This window comes from Lissotriton helveticus, chromosome 9 (genome assembly GCF_964261635.1).
Source record: "Lissotriton helveticus chromosome 9, aLisHel1.1, whole genome shotgun sequence".
Taxonomy (NCBI): domain Eukaryota; kingdom Metazoa; phylum Chordata; class Amphibia; order Caudata; family Salamandridae; genus Lissotriton; species Lissotriton helveticus.
In genome coordinates this window covers 513,461,166-513,477,248 of record NC_136070.1, presented here as the reverse complement: position 1 = coordinate 513,477,248, position 16,083 = coordinate 513,461,166, and the positions used below count along the sequence as shown (strand labels likewise).

The 16,083-nt window shown below is 43.5% G+C and overlaps 1 protein-coding gene across 1 annotated transcript in view; it reads right to left on the bottom strand.

Annotated features, from left to right (window-relative positions):
- Nucleotides 1-16,083, bottom strand: part of TBPL2 (TATA-box binding protein like 2) — a 426,294-nt gene that overhangs the window by 146,510 nt on the left and 263,701 nt on the right. The window contains exon 5 of the mRNA XM_078662091.1: nucleotides 11,013-11,180. Within this exon, the coding sequence (XP_078518217.1) occupies nucleotides 11,013-11,180 (168 nt within the window). The remainder of the gene's footprint in view (nucleotides 1-11,012; nucleotides 11,181-16,083) is intronic.

The window sequence follows — 16,083 nt, the reverse complement described above, 5'->3', positions numbered from 1 at the left end:
TTGCGATGTGGTATAAATCCGGACTGGTTCGGGTGAACAAGATCACCTATAACAGACACCAAACGAGTAGCAAGAACTTTGGCCAGGATTTTGGGTTCAGCATTAATCAGAGAAATGGGTCTGAAAGATTCGCAGCGGTCACGCGGCTTTCCCTCCTTATGGATAACCACTATGGAGGCCAATCTCTGATCGGGAGGAAGAGACCCTTTCTCCAGTGATTCCAAGAACATCGATCGCAGATACGGCGCCAGTACATCCGGACGGAGCTTGTAAAGCTCGATGGGGAGTCCATTAGGGCCCGAGGCCTTCCCGGAGCGAATCGAGCGGATAGCGGTCGCAATTTCATCAACCGTGGGCGGGGCTTCCAGCAGATCCCGCTCCGGGTCAGACAAGCATGGCAGCGAGATATCGCGTAGAAGCAAGTGGGAGTCCTGTTCAGGTCTATCGGACACAGGGGAGTACACCACCCGAAAATACTCGACAAACCGCGTAACGATTCCAGCGGGGTCAGTGATACTGTCACCATTCAAATCAACTATGACAGGAACAACTCGACTCGCGCATTCTCTCCTATCCAACCAAGCAAGCAATTTCCCAGCCTTATCTCCCACATCATACAGACGCCCCTGCTGTTCACGACCCATCTCCTTCGCTGCGTCAGTCACTAGTGCTCTATATTCATGCTGTTTCAGATCCAACAAGTGCAGCCTCTCAGGGGAAACCCCAGATTCCAATTCTCCCTCAAGAATGGTAAGTTCAGTCTCAAGACGGACAACCTCCTCACGCTTACATCTCTTAACATTGCCAATCGATGAGAGGGCCTGTCCCCGAATGACAGCTTTATACGCCTCCCACAAGGAGACAGAAGAGGATACTGAACCCACATTTTCCGCAAAATAATGATCGATCGCTTGAAGTAGTTCCAGTCTAATCTTAGGATCACGGAGGTACCATGGGTTGATCGGGGCAACCCGACCTTCCGATCCCAGACGTGCATTCACAACCAACCATAGTGGGGAGTGATCCGAAATACCCCTAGCAAGATGTTTCACCTCACCTATGAGGGAGGCCTGGGAGGAGGGCATCAAAACATAATCCAACCTCGAAAGACTGCCATGGGCCCCAGAGTGAAAAGTAAACTGCTGTTGCCCAGGATGATGTAAGCGCCAGCAATCGGTCAGCCCCAGCGCCTCCAGGAAGTCCCCCAGCCAGGATTGAGACTTAGCGAGTACACGGGGAGGGTAACGATCATACACCCCAGACACCACTGAGTTGAAATCCCCCCTACTACAAGCAAACCCTCGGGGACTCCCAGGATCACTTTTCCCAGATCAGCATAGGTCGTAGTTTGAAGGCCTGGGGGTATGTAGACCGAGAGCAAAGTAATCACCCTCCCCTCCCAGCGCCCTACAATGGCGGCATATCGCCCCCTATCATCAAGTATGATGTCGTCAACGGCAAGAGGGAGGGAGGTCCGAACCAGAATGCCCACCCCTCTGGAGCCAGAAGTGAAACCTGAGTGTGCCGTGAGACGGTAGCCACGCCTATTCATGGCGTGGCACGTATTACCAAGCAAGTGCGTTTCTTGAAGCAAAACAACATCCGCAGACAAGCGTCGTAGCAACTGTAAAACCACCCCTCGTTTAACTCTGTCACCCAACCCATTTACGTTCCAACACAGTACACGTAGTCCCCTATCCCCCATCCCAGAATCCATCCCAGGTCCCCCCCCACACCAGCCGCGACACAGCAACACAGAAGATCAACAGCACCATGCCTTGAATAAAACAGAGAAACACAAACCAAAACCCTCCAACCCCCCAAAACAACATCATACCCCCCACCCCGCACCCCTGCGTAAGACTCAAGAGCCACCCCAACTTGCAGTGTGCCTGTCGCCCTAACATACAACTAATCTACGAAAAGAACCCCAGAGGAGGAAGACTCACCCGACTCCCACCCACACCCCATTAAGACAACACAGTAGCGAACAATAGTAGCATAGCGTCAAACCACTGCCGAAAGTCAATACGTTGGTCCAGGAGCCGCTGCGCTCCCTATACCTGCTCCATCGGGCCGCCCTCCGCTCCACCGGAGTGTTCCGAATGATCAAATTGCCCTCGTCCCGGGGGCAACGAGTCCAACCAGTCACCAGCTGCTCCAGGATGGTCAAAGAAAAATGTTCTATCATTGTAGACCACACGCAACCGAGCCGGGAAAAGCATGGCATATTTCATGTCTCTGTCCCTCAGTCTCTTCTTCACCCCCTGAAATCCCAATCGCTGCTTCTGAACCTGTTGGGTGAAGTTCGGGTAGAAGCTGACCGCGGCGTTTTCATATTCCGTAGGGCCCGATGTGCGGGAAGCCTGCAGGATCGCATCTCTGTCGCGAAAGTTAAAGATCCGCGCAATGATGGGGCGCGGAGAAGCTCCCAGCTTGGGCGGGCCACCCGGATTCGGTGGGCCCGTTCCACTGCAAAAAACTTGCTCAGTCCCTTGGGCGCTAGATGATTCAGGACAAGGTCCTCCACCAGTAGGTCTACTGCTGACGATTCCGTCTTCTCCGGGACACCGACCAACCGGACGTTGTTCCGTCGTGCGCGGCCTTCAAAATCGTCCAAGCGTCGAGAGAGGTGGTCACGGGCGGATCTCAGATTACCGACCTCCGTCTGTAATTCAGAGACGTCGGCGACAAGACTAGATGTCTTCAGGTCAAGGGATTTGACCTTCTCGTTAGTCTTTGCGAGGTCCGCCCTAATCAGGGTAACATCTATAGCAACGTGTCCAGCTTGTGGGTCAGGGCCTCATACTGTTGTCCCAGCGCGGCCTTCATCCCAGCAATGGCGCCCATGACGTCTTTCAACGACGGATCTTCACCCAGCAGGGATTCATCCCCAAAGTTGGCCGGGGGTTTGGTTATGCCACTCGGAGAGCCCTTTGTGAGGGTATATCGATCCATAACGTTGGACTGCACAGGACCTCCCCGAGTTGCCGGTCTGGTCTTGCGTCTCTCCACCTCGGGCTTGGTGGCCATTTTAGGTCGTGCGCCCCGGAGGGTATTCTGAGACCTGGTAAAAATGGCTACACTCGATGCGCCCGCAACAAAGCGGAGAATAGGTCGAGGGCCAGCCACTAGTCAAGAGCAGTGAAAGTCCGGATCGCCAAACGATAACTTGGTAGTAGAAAGAAGCAGGAGACCAATGCGACCAAGGCAAAGTCAATGAGGGCAAACCACCAGAATCGAAACTGAAAGTAGAAGACCGGGCAAGGGAGACTCGCATTGGCCGATGTTATTCAATTACCACCCGGCTGGCAGAAGAAGCAAGCCCGGGGCAGTACCACGGAGCAGGCCAAAAATGATCAAAAGTCCATATCTGCGGTTTCCGGGGGCCAAATCGTAATTCGGAAACGGATAAATGATCAGCAAGGTCCCGTCCACAAAAGCCCGTCGTCTAAATCAGGATAAGGTTCCGGATGATCGGTGGAGGTGGCGAAGGTCCGGGAGCTCTGAGCTCACGCGACCATCTTGGGTGCGCGCTAAGCTCCTCCTCCCTTGGATACAATTTTTAAACACCATGTTGCCCATTGGCTTAAATGACAAGTTGGATATGGCTTGTTACCTCTAATACAGTCTTTTGATAAGAGCGTTAACTACATTTTAATACACGTAAGGGTTCCCTCACTCTTGAGTCCCGTGCATTTGTTCATTTAGATGCACTTAGGTAATAGGGAGTTGCCACAATAATACATACCCATGGGAACATGCCAAAATAAAAAAAAATGTTGCAAAAACAGGGGTTTATGATTGAAGATATCTGACAACTCAATGGGTGATGTAATGTTTTTTCTTAATGATGATAGATAATGCACAGTCACGTTTTTCCACAGTGGTCATTATTGCATCTTTTTATTTCAGTCACACTTTTTTTGACACGTATTCACAACATTGGATTTGCACTTTCAGGCAGTAGCTGAGGGATAGCGGGCCAGCTATTCCTTTAGATTCGGTGAAAAGAGTGACACCTCTTCTTGTTGGTCACTTCTCAGTCATGTGACAGTCATATTATCATGAGATCCTAGCTTTGTTCTTTACGATCCTGATCGTCAGTCGATCTCAGGGTGTGAAACGGGTTTTCCTATCGAGAGCACTCAGAGTTAAGTATCATTTGTGAACATCTCATTTGCTTGATTTCATTGTCAATATAATCAGTGTTTAGATTTAGTGGATTGGTTTATTACATCGTAAGATGGCCGCCACGTGATTTGTAAATACCGTTGAGCATGTGTACGGATGCTGTCGTCTATTTCGCCATTTCAGTCAGACTCAAATGAACACCATTTCACGGGAAACTTTGACTTCCGGTTACACAAAGACAAGAAGGTATTCTTGTGAATCCTCAGGTGAGGCGAATGGAGCAAGATATATGAAGAGAGTCCGTTTCAACTGCGGTGACGGTTAGTTAATCATGCTTTGCATTTGGTTACAGAGCATCGGGCTCGGTGGACTCGCAGGAAACTTCAGGACGGCTCTACGTGTGCACCTTGATAATAGAAGGTATTTGTCATCAAGCACCAGTATAGAGGCATTCTCATAGCATGCATGGCCTTGAACTTTAGACTGGAAGAATGTATTTTATGTATTCAGGCAGTGGCTTCTGGTAACAGCTTACGGATCGAGGAGTGAGTCACTTTGGCGTAAAGCTTCAGAGCATCGAGTTTTTGAGCAAGATTTGTGAAGATGGTACCTTGGGTACACTGATTTAGTAAAAGGTATTCGTCCATTTTTATGACAATACAGGTGTCAATTTCTATTTAGCACAGTTGTGATTTTGATTACCATGAAATTATTTCATGTTTTCAGATAGTCTTTGGAGAAACACATTTTGCGTGATACGTTCTGCATGCATCTTTGGTGGTGTACAAGCAAGTCGTAACTATTTAGTTGTTTTTTCTTAGTTGCTTTGGGAAAGGCAGGTAGCAGGTAGCTACTTATTCACTCTTTTGGGAGAAGGGCATTTTCTATTATTAGCACCAGACAGTGATGGAGCGAGATAGAAAACAAAATTTTGTTTAAACTCGCAAAGTCACATTTCCATAACATGAATAAAATTATTAATGATTTGTGATATGTCGTGCTAATACAACTTAGATTAAACTTTACACGTGGGGGGACTAACATGTGTGCTCATAAACGTGCATAAATGTTGCATCTTTTTGTTCGTACAAAATAATAAAATAATTTATTGTTTTCGTTTTTGTCATTACTAATTGCTGCAAACTTAAAAGAAGCATGTGCTTGTTTTGCTTTTCCTTGTCTGTGTGATGTCATTTCTACTATTCTAGGTGCATATGGGTCTCATGAAGAAACGGAGACTGGTAAATATAAACGCTGCTTTATTTGTTTGCAATGGCTAGGTAACATTTTGATTAATCGGGTTGGTTAATTAATTAGTAAACCATGGGGTGGATACAGAATCTACTTTATTTCTTACATTAATACTTTTCTTGTGTTTGTTTTATACTAGAAAACATAAGTTGCCTGCTTTTGGGCCTAGTCATTTGAACCGCAGAAAAAGAGCTGACATATAATTCTGCAGAAAGTCACGAGACGCCCATTCTGAATTAAAACGTTTATTGAAGCTGCATTCACAAAGCAAAAACTGATGAGCTGACATCATTCTGTCGGACATGGCCAAGGTCGAAAGTGAACATTTTGTCAGTCCTTAACTTGGCATCCGCGGAAGTGTAATGAAAGTCTATGGAAGCTGCGAGGATGACTTAATACAAGAGGATGAGAAATTAAATGGCAAAATGCTTGAAAATATTGCAATTCACATAGACAAACCAGTTAGTGGAAAGCTTTGCATTAGAAGAGATAATACACTTTTTGATAATTATTTTGTAGGTGCAAGTAACTGTGAAGATACTTATCAAATTATGGGAGGTTGGGGATTTAAAGGTGGAAAAGATCCTATTTTTCCTGGGATTTATTTTGTTTGTGGTGACAAAGCCTACTACAACCTTCCAGACCATTGGTATGGAACTTGTTATGTGGGAATTGTTTTTCCTAAAGTGTTTCATGTTGACAGAGATTCAGAAGGATTGTTTAAAATTCATAATTATGTAAATAGAGCTAAAAGAGAAACTTTTACCGAAGTTCTGGGAGATATTTTTCAAGCTGTAATACCTTTTGTTGGTATAACCCTAAATGCAGGGAGAATCAGAAAATTGTCCACTATAGTTGATAGATTATCAACTGACACTGCTGATGGGTTTCAATTAGTGAAGGTTGAAGTTATTGCAATTAGATCCATGGTAATTCAAGATCGTCTTGCTTTAGACATACTCCTAGCAAAAGAGGGAGGAGTCTGTGGCATTTTACATGTCCAACATTGCTGTACATATATACCTGATGAAAGTAAAAATATTGAAATGTATATTAAGAATATTACACAAATGCATTCAGAGATAATTCCTTTAGAAGAAGAAGATTTTACAGGGAAACTTTCAAAAAGGTTTCAAGCAATTAAAAACTGGTTTCATAATATCGGAAGTTCAATTCTTGGCAAGATTCTGGCACCTTTGATTATAATAGTATTCATTTTTATTTTGACCAAATTAGGTTGTTTGTTACATAAAAGAAAGAAACAGTTGAAAGAAAAGAAAAGAATCTATAAACTCAGAAAAGAAGAAGAAAGGGAGATTGAATTACAGGAGTTACATAGAGAGCGTCATGTTAATTGCAAAGATTATGCAGAAACAGACTTTTAGGTTTACTGATACAAATGAATTTGAATCGATTTCTTAAAAATTTAATTTACCAAAATTTTGAGTGCTGGTGTGGTGATTTGTTAATCACCAGATGAGGGAGTTGATGGAGCGAGATAGAAAACAAAATTTTGTTTAAACTCGCAAAGTCACATTTCCATAACATGAATAAAATTATTAATGATTTGTGATATGTCGTGCTAATACAACTTAGATTAAACTTTACACGTGGGGGGACTAACATGTGTGCTCATAAACGTGCATAAATGTTGCATCTTTTTGTTCGTACAAAATAATAAAATAATTTATTGTTTTCGTTTTTGTCATTACTAATTGCTGCAAACTTAAAAGAAGCATGTGCTTGTTTTGCTTTTCCTTGTCTGTGTGATGTCATTTCTACTATTCTAGGTGCATATGGGTCTCATGAAGAAACGGAGACTGGTAAATATAAACGCTGCTTTATTTGTTTGCAATGGCTAGGTAACATTTTGATGAATCGGGTTGGTTAATTAATTAGTAAACCATGGGGTGGATACAGAATCTACTTTATTTCTTACATTAATACTTTTCTTGTGTTTGTTTTATACTAGAAAACATAAGTTGCCTGCTTTTGGGCCTAGTCATTTGAACCGCAGAAAAAGAGCTGACATATAATTCTGCAGAAAGTCACGAGACGCCCATTCTGAATTAAAACGTTTATTGAAGCTGCATTCACAAAGCAAAAACTGATGAGCTGACATCATTCTGTCGGACATGGCCAAGGTCGAAAGTGAACATTTTGTCAGTCCTTAACTTGGCATCCGCGGAAGTGTAATGAAAGTCTATGGAAGCTGCGAGGATGACTTAATACATAGTTGCAAACGCAGGAAGCTTCTGGCTTCACGTAGAAGAGACAATGGTCTTTATGAGACATGATTTTATGGAACTTTTTGAGAAACGGGTGACATGTCACTTGTCACTCTCAGCCAATGGGACGTCGAGGATTTCTGAAAACTTTCCTTTGCTAGTTTAGTTAGCGTAGAAAGGTATAAAAAGTCATGCCCTTAGGGTTGGGCTGGCTGCTGCTTTCTGACTTTCCGATGAGGGTGATGTGCTGCTGGACTTTGCGTGGAGCACGTAAGAATCCTCATAGAACTTTACTTTAATTTCTATCTATTTAGCTTAGTTAGGGAATTAGGTTTTAGAAATGCTAAACTTTATATATTTTCTTTAAATTTGATTTACTTGCTTAAATTGTATTTTTCTCATATTTCATTACAATCATGCTTGCTTTAATGATAATAAAATTCATTTATAAAACTTTCAACTTATATACCATAATTTAGTAAATAAAATCTTACTTTTGACAAACAAGCTGGTCTTGGTTATTTAGAAGTGTAGGTTACTATTAGCTAGATCACGTCGCCTATGGTGGTCATTTAAATGGTTGAGTTTTATTCTAATGACAATATTATTTCTGCAAATGTATAAAAATGTATATAGTTTGTAGATAATATGTATATAGATTTATTCTGACCACCTGATTCAGTAGGCCCAAAATATATCAGGTTTATAAATGGGTCCATATTTAGTTTAGAATTTTGTTTATAGGTTATGAAGTTGGGTAGCGTAGTTTATGATATATTTTCTATAGCCCGCTGGATCAACAGCATGGGACTTTACAATAAGATCTTTCAGTGGTTGGTCATGATATCAAAAGGAAATCATATTTGTTGAGTTTACATATTCATTTCCTACTTGTATGTCTAATTAAATCATTTGTGTTTTATTTTTAGTTTCCCTGACAAAGGGATAGGATTATCCCGAAATGCATTAGGAAAACATCATCAAAGATTACTGTTATTTTGAATATTTAGCATAGGATGTTTTATTATGATTTCAGTTTTGTTATATATAAACTTTCAATACCAGGATGATGACAAAAAAAACACCTGTAATAAAAAAGAGAAATGTATTCAGAGAATGTGTGAAAAGCATCTTTAGAACCTTGCAATACTATTGTGTTAAAAAAATTGTGAATTTGTGCAAATAATACATTTGCACCCTAGGCTGTGCGGGGACGGACAAGGGAACAGTTACACTTGCACTCTTTATTTAATTCACACAGAGGCTGGCAACCTCTTTCCTACCCAGCACGCCATATTGTTATATATAGAGAACGTAAGAGATTACTGAGTTTACACACAGATATGTGAGCTCGGTCTTACCCACAGGAATAAGTAAAAGCTGGACGACATGAACAAAACCCTGAATTTTTCTGCTGCACACAACCCCGCTACCTCACTCTCCTTGGTACATCACTGAATCCTGACAAATCACCTTGACATAATCCACACAAATTACCCCTTGCTTTCATGCAAGGCTGCATTTCACAATGAGTTGTCAGGCTGGACCTAACATTAAGGGAACTGGCTTGACCTCCTGAGACATTTTTAGCCTCGGTCCAGCAAGAACCCCCCCGAGAGATCTGCAATCCAAAGTATATGCCTAAAGCAATTTTCTGTGCCTTTTACATTTGACATTTTTCTTGACCTTTTGGAAAACCAAAACAATTTTCATTGATAAAACATAAGATCCTGTCTTAGTCTTCAAAGCATGTCAGTATTTGGCTCTATGAGGACATCTGCCTGGAGCCACAGACACCGCAATTTATCAAGGCTGATACTCACGCCAGAATTCTCACACCACAAAAACCAATGACTACCTACAGCATGCAAATAACCGTTAAACTTCATCAACAAGACTGTTTACAAAAGCTTATGAACTGCACTGAAGAGGTATAGTGATCTGGGTTAGACTCTTCAACTCAGACTGGACTGAAAGGGACTCGAAGACTAAATTCGGAGGGTGCACTCTCTTCTGTTACCTCACGGTCAGGTTCCAGCACTCTTGTGAGAAGTGAGGGATAATGTTGATAAACATAAGGCAGCAAGTTACTTGGCAAGAGGTTTGTTGCATATGCTATGAAGGCATGTTTGTTTGTTCTGGAAGCACTTTCCAGTGCACCCGAATATCAAAACCGGATTAGCATTATTAGATAGCACTTATCTAAACATCAAAGTCTGAGCAGGACATTTTCAGAAACAATACAAAAAATTGATACAGAGGTCCAGATGGTCATTAGTGGATGTACACTATTAGAGCATCATTCAGTGTCTATGATGGTCCAATTAGCTGACCAATTCATATCACAGGGGACAATCTGGTACAATAGGCAGGCTTAGGCTTGAGGGAACCTCACACACATGGCAAATATTAGGTTATGCTTGAGGGTTGGAGTAAGTTCTGATGGAAGGCTTTCAGGGTAGTTGGAATGGTTTGAAAAGCTGTGTTCACTTTATGCGTTCAATTTGGAGAGAGGGTGTTGCCTTACGGCTAGAGCGATCGACCTCGAAACTGGGGAACCGAGTTCGAGTCTCAACATCCTATGATTCGGGACAAATCATTCCATCTCTCTGCGCCTAACAAAAATGAATGTGTCAGTCTGTAACGAAACTGGTACTCATGTAAATCGCTCTGCTACCCGGTACCTTCGGGTCAACTTCGCTCTAAAAAAATAAAATAAAACAAAAAAAAAAAGTAACAGACTCCAGAGCAGTGTGAACCCTGTAGAGCGAACCCACCTTGTGCAAGCTATGTCCTGGAATCTGGTTTTGCTAAGGTGGACTGGTACCGGTTTTTATCAACATGGACGACTGGACTTGGCCTTGGCACGCACATTTCCACCTATTTAAATACAAATCTGGGGGAACCATCCCTACTTTTATTTCACCCACATCCTTCCTGACTGGGGTACTCTGTGAAACCACATGCACCATTCGCTCCCCACCTTCAACAGCAAGCTTTCTGCCACTGATACGACTGTCTGAAGGTAACCCAGACCAACAATAGGTAACACCCTCACCTTCTCAAAATGCAAATCAGTTCTGTTTTGCAACTTCCCCCTCTGTCACTGACATAAACCTCATTCTGCTACATGTTGCCACTATTGGCAAAAATCTGCAACTTCTTAATCTTTTAAATTTTACCTCAGGCGTAATTAAAAACCATTAAAAGTCATGCTATTGATTTGAACATGAGCCATGCATTAGTAGCATGTAATTCCAGTGGGACTAATTCACCTATGCCTAGCATCCACGGGTCAAGCATACTGTGGTATACATATTTGGCATTTCTTAACAGTCAATATCAAGAAGTCAACGGTGAAGATACGGAAAATTGTCCCAATTTTGAAATTTTGCATACCTGCTGAACTGCTGATGAGTCAGAACTAAGCCCTCCAGCCGTATGGGAAACTTCACATCACAGCTTCCAACCATGTTTTGTATTTTAAAATCAAGGAACTTTGCAGGGAATCCCAGTTTCTGAACAACTCGGGCATATTTCCTTGCAGCAAGTCGGGATTGTTCTTCACTATAACATAAAAAGATATAGTTAGGCAGAAATCAAAGTATTAATCTGCGCTGGAGGTTGTGAAAGAATGCACTGTGTGGTCCAAGCAGGGCTATTACAAAATAGGCCAGATTCACAACGGCTTTGTTACAAGTAGGCGTGACTTTCTCCTGACTTTGAAGGAGTGAGTAACATTTACTCAGTGAAAAGTTTTAGAAAGGCAGCCAATAGGAGAATGAAGCGTACAAACAAACCGTGCCAAAAATCATATTCCATTACAATAAAACTGAGTTTAAATAAGAATTTTTACTACTTACCTTATCTTGTTTATAGAATCTGCTCTGTAGAGTCAGGATGTACTGTTTAGCAATTAAGAAGTGCACTTATATTCATTATCAGCAAGGTATTAATTTAACCACCTTTTCTGCGTCTGAGTCAAGTTGAAATTAATTTTGAGTTAAACAGTCTAATACTCACAGTGTTGCCAGGAATTCGGTCACAAATCAACCGTTAGATGAAATAAATAAGGAATGGATACACCAGAGGAATACAGCAACAGTATGGATTAACCGCTTCCGTGCGGCGCGTTAGCCGCGCCCTGTGCTGGACATTCCAGAACAGGGCGCGGTCGTGACGGAACCGTTCCGTCATCAGCACAGCTCAGCCGTAACTGATGACGGAACGGTTCCGTCACCAGCATCGAAGGGGTTAAATAGACCTCCGTCATATATACTGCTGCTCCTGTTATTAAACCGGTGTCAACGATGGATATTTTATACTTATTTTATTTATTTATTTAATAAGGAGTTTTATATAGCACTAGCCTGACCCGAGGGTATCGGAGTGCTTCACAACAGTTTTTGAGCAAGATATATACAACAAAGCAGTATTCTACATATAGGTACGGAACGACCAAGTGTGCTGAGCAGCATTGAGGTAGTGTGTGAGTCCTGAGATAACCTCATAGAGTGCACATGTTCTTGGGGCTGATCCAACAAAGCAGTATTCTACAGAGGTTCGGGGGGGCCAAGTGTGCTGAGCAGCATTGAGGTAGTCCTTGAGTCCTGAGATAACCTCATAGAGAGCATGTTGTCTTGGGGTAAAACCACTAGGGGGGAGGGGGTGGAGCAGATAGAAATCAAAATAGCAGGGAGTAGGAAAGTGTTAGGGCTACAATGACTGGGAGATACGACGAGCAGATAGTTGCATTTAGATGGCGGCTATCCATTCGGAAGGGAGCGGTTGAGGAAAATAACTTTTAGATGTTTTTTGAATTTTGTGAAGGACTAGATAGTCCTGATGTCGACTGGGATGGCGGCCCAGGTTTTGGGCGCGTTTCCGGCGAAGGACGGTGCAGCAGTTTTTTGTTTGCGTGTTTTCATAGGGTTGAGAAGTAGGGTGCTAGAGCTCCTAAGGTTCCTTATCTGACCAGTCCTCTTGAGTTTAGCAGCCAAATACTCAGTTTTTCCTGTGTGCAGGGTTTTGTGTGTGAAGCAGGCAGTTCTGAAATTGCCACGCAGTTCGATTGGGAGCCATTTTAGTTCTCTGGGTGCTGGTGAGATGTGGTCGTATTTCCTGATTCCAGTGACCATTTTAGCTGCTGCATTGAGAGTAGTTTTGAGGGAAGCAAGGTGATATTTTGCTGTACCCGTGAGGGTGGCATTCCCTTAGTCAAGTCAGGATAGCACAAGTGATTGGGTGGCTTGTTTGAGGTCACTGATTGGGATGAATGGTTATATTTTGTTAAGTAGCTTCAGGTTGAGGAAGGCTCTCTTTGCGGAGTTCTTGATGTGTTTGGCCATGTCAAGTTTTGAGTCTAGGGTGATTCCTAATGGTGGGACAGAGTGTGATTGCCGTTAAGAGCGTCCAAAGATTTTAGCCATTCTGCAATATGAGGGTTCTCGTCTTTGTTGGAGATGAGGAGTATCTCAGTTTTGTCTTGGTTGAGTTTTAAGTGGTTAAGCCACAGCCAATGTTGGATTTCTTTAAGCGTGACATTCAGTCTGTGAATGTCATCAAAGGAGGAGGTTTCTAGATAGATCTGGGTGTTAAATGCATAGAGGTGGAAATGTATATTGGCATTTTTGAGTAGGGTGGTGAGGGGCTCCATGTATATGTTGAAGAGTTGAGGTGAAAGCACTTAACCTTGAGGGACACCACTGTTGAGGGGGTGTAGGTCGGAGGTAAAGTTATTTATATTTATCCTTTGTGAACGGCTGTGTAAGAAGGAGAAAAACCATTGCAGGACCACCTCATGAGCTCCTACCCATTCTTGTATAGCCTTGATGAGAAGTTGGTGATCAACTGTGTCAAAGGCTGCCAACAGGTCTAGGAGAATGAGGAGGCAACATTGGTCGGTATCAAGGGACTTGTGGATGTCGTCTGTGATGTTTAGGATCGCGGTCTTGGTGCTATAGCTTTTTCTGAAACCCGATTGGTGGGGGTCAAGAAAGTTGGTGCTATCCATGTGTTGAGTCAGTTGTTGGAGGACGCATTGTTCAAGGATTTTGGACAGGAGGGGGAGATTGGAGATGGATCTGAAGTTATTCAGTTCCTTGGAATCAAGGCCTGGCTTTTTTAGTAGTGGCGTGACTTGGCCAACTTTGAGGCTTTCCGGTACGATGCCGGATCTCAGGGAGCTGTTTATTATATTGCACCAGAACGGGGCTAAGGAGAGTTTCAGTTTTTTGGTTAGTTTGGTGGGTATCGGGTCAGGAACGTGAGAGACTGGTTTGGAGGTGGAGATCAGTTTGAGGATCTCAGTTTCCAGGATGGGGTTGAAGGACTTCCAGGTTTTTGGGGGAGCTTGGGCATGCTATATACTGTCACCTGGGGGGAAGCTTTTGCAGACAGGGGTGATGCTGATGTCCAGTGAGAGCTCAATCTTGGTGATTTTTTCATCGAAGTTGGCCAAGTTTTCACACAAGTCCTTGGAGGCCTGTAGGGAGGATTCTGGGGGTTTGGAGGTTTGTTGCCTGATTTTGAACAGTTCCTTGGGCCTGTTTTTTGCATTGTCCAGGGCAGCGCAGAAGAAGCTGGATTTTTCGCTGCTGTGTTTTTTGTAATTCCTTCGGACTGCTTTGAGTTGCTCGAGTAGGCTTGATGAGGGATTGCTCCTCGATAGTCTTTCTGTAGCTTTTAGTGGTTGTTTTCTTTCATTGTGTATGTCCATGTTGAACCAAGATCTCGAAGGGATGTTCCTGTTTTTTTTTAGTTTCAAGGGGGCTACTTGATCTAGAATGGATGACATGTTTGAGTTGTAGTGGGGGGTGAGTTCTGTTGTGGAAAGATCATCCATGGAGGCCGTGAAGAGAGATTTAATCCTTCCCTCTAGGTCAGTCATGTTAATTTGAGTGAAGTTTCTACTCCATTTCGGGGGGTCTTGGGTGGGGGGTTTAAGTGTGATTGGTTGAGTGAGGTGGAGAAGGATTAAGTGGTGGTTGGACCAGTCCACAGGCAGGGTGCGGTCTATTGTGACAGTATCATGCTGGGCGATGATGGCGTCTAGGATCGCACCTTTGTTGTGGGTTTCCTCTAAGCAGTGTTGGGTAAGGTTGTTGCTGTGAAGCAGCTCCTTCAGGTTCTGGATTAGCAGGTTGTTTGCTTCATTCCAATGTAGATTGAGGTCGCCCAGAATAAGGTTGTTCGTGTCCCGGAGAGAGCTGTGGGCAATCAGGTCGGACAGGTGTTCAGTGAAGGTGGTGGTGTTGCCTGGAGGGGTAATAAATAAGGTGACAGATAAGTGTTTTGTTGTTGCTGGTGTTGATGTTGGCGGCTAGCCACTCAAAGGTGTTGTAGTTGAAGGAGTCTATTTCCATCACAGAGATATTGTTTTTGTGGATGATAGCTATGCCTCAACCTCTTTGATCTTTTCTATCTTTGTTGGTGATTACAAAGTCCGGGGGGACAAGAGTATCAATGAGTGGGAATGAGGGGTCATTAAGCCATGTCTCAGTGATGAATGCTATGTCTATGTCGTGGGTGAAGATGGATTCCGCTAGCTCTGAAGCATGTTTGGTGGCTGATCTGCAGTTTATGAGCATGCAGTTTATGGGAGATGTCGCTGTTGTGGGTTTTTTCGTTTGGGGGACTGTGGGGATGATAGTGCGTGTGGTCTGGGATTTCGGAGGGGCCTGTTCTCATCCCAGTCCGGTGATCACCTGTATTTTCAATTGGAGGGTGGCATTAATAGGTAAGGTAATGCTTTATTGTATATGGTTATTTAAAACCTTTACAATGCAGAAAAATATTCAATTCATAAAACCAAGTTCATACATATTAAGACAATAAATCCATCAGTAAAAAAGCATACTGAAATAGCAGCCTCAAAGTTAAAATAAGGTATCAGTACAGATAAACAGCCTATTTTACCGAATAAGATGTACAGTAAGTTGGTCCTTGTTACCGGCTAAGTGGTATGGTGGTAAAGTGCCAGTGCATTAAGAGCATTTGAGAAAGTGCCCCTTTGGTTAAAGCATATTTGCGTTAGAAAGATGATTAGTCCGATTGACAGTTCGGGGTATCCCCGTGGTGTGGTCAGTATTATTTGTGTGACGGGGTGGGGCGTTCTCGTGAGGAACTGGACCAGATAAGGGAATGGTGGTCAGTAGTCCCCCTCTCACCGGCTTCTGTCCCCTCTCAACAGCAGCCCGATCAGTATTGCACTGAGGAATGGAAACCGGAGAAACAGCCTCTATGGAGCCAAGAGGAAGGAAACGACACGGCTCCTTTAACTGGGACGACACGCTTTCCCTGACGAACGTCATCGCGCCGAGCACGTTAAAAGAAGGAGGAACCAGGAAGAGGACGGACAGCGTTTCCCAGGAGGAAGAAGGAGGCGAAAGCGAGTGGAGGAGAAGAGAGAACCCGAAGACCCAGGACGAAGAAGACGAGACGTGCCAGGCATGGAACCCCACCGGCGTCC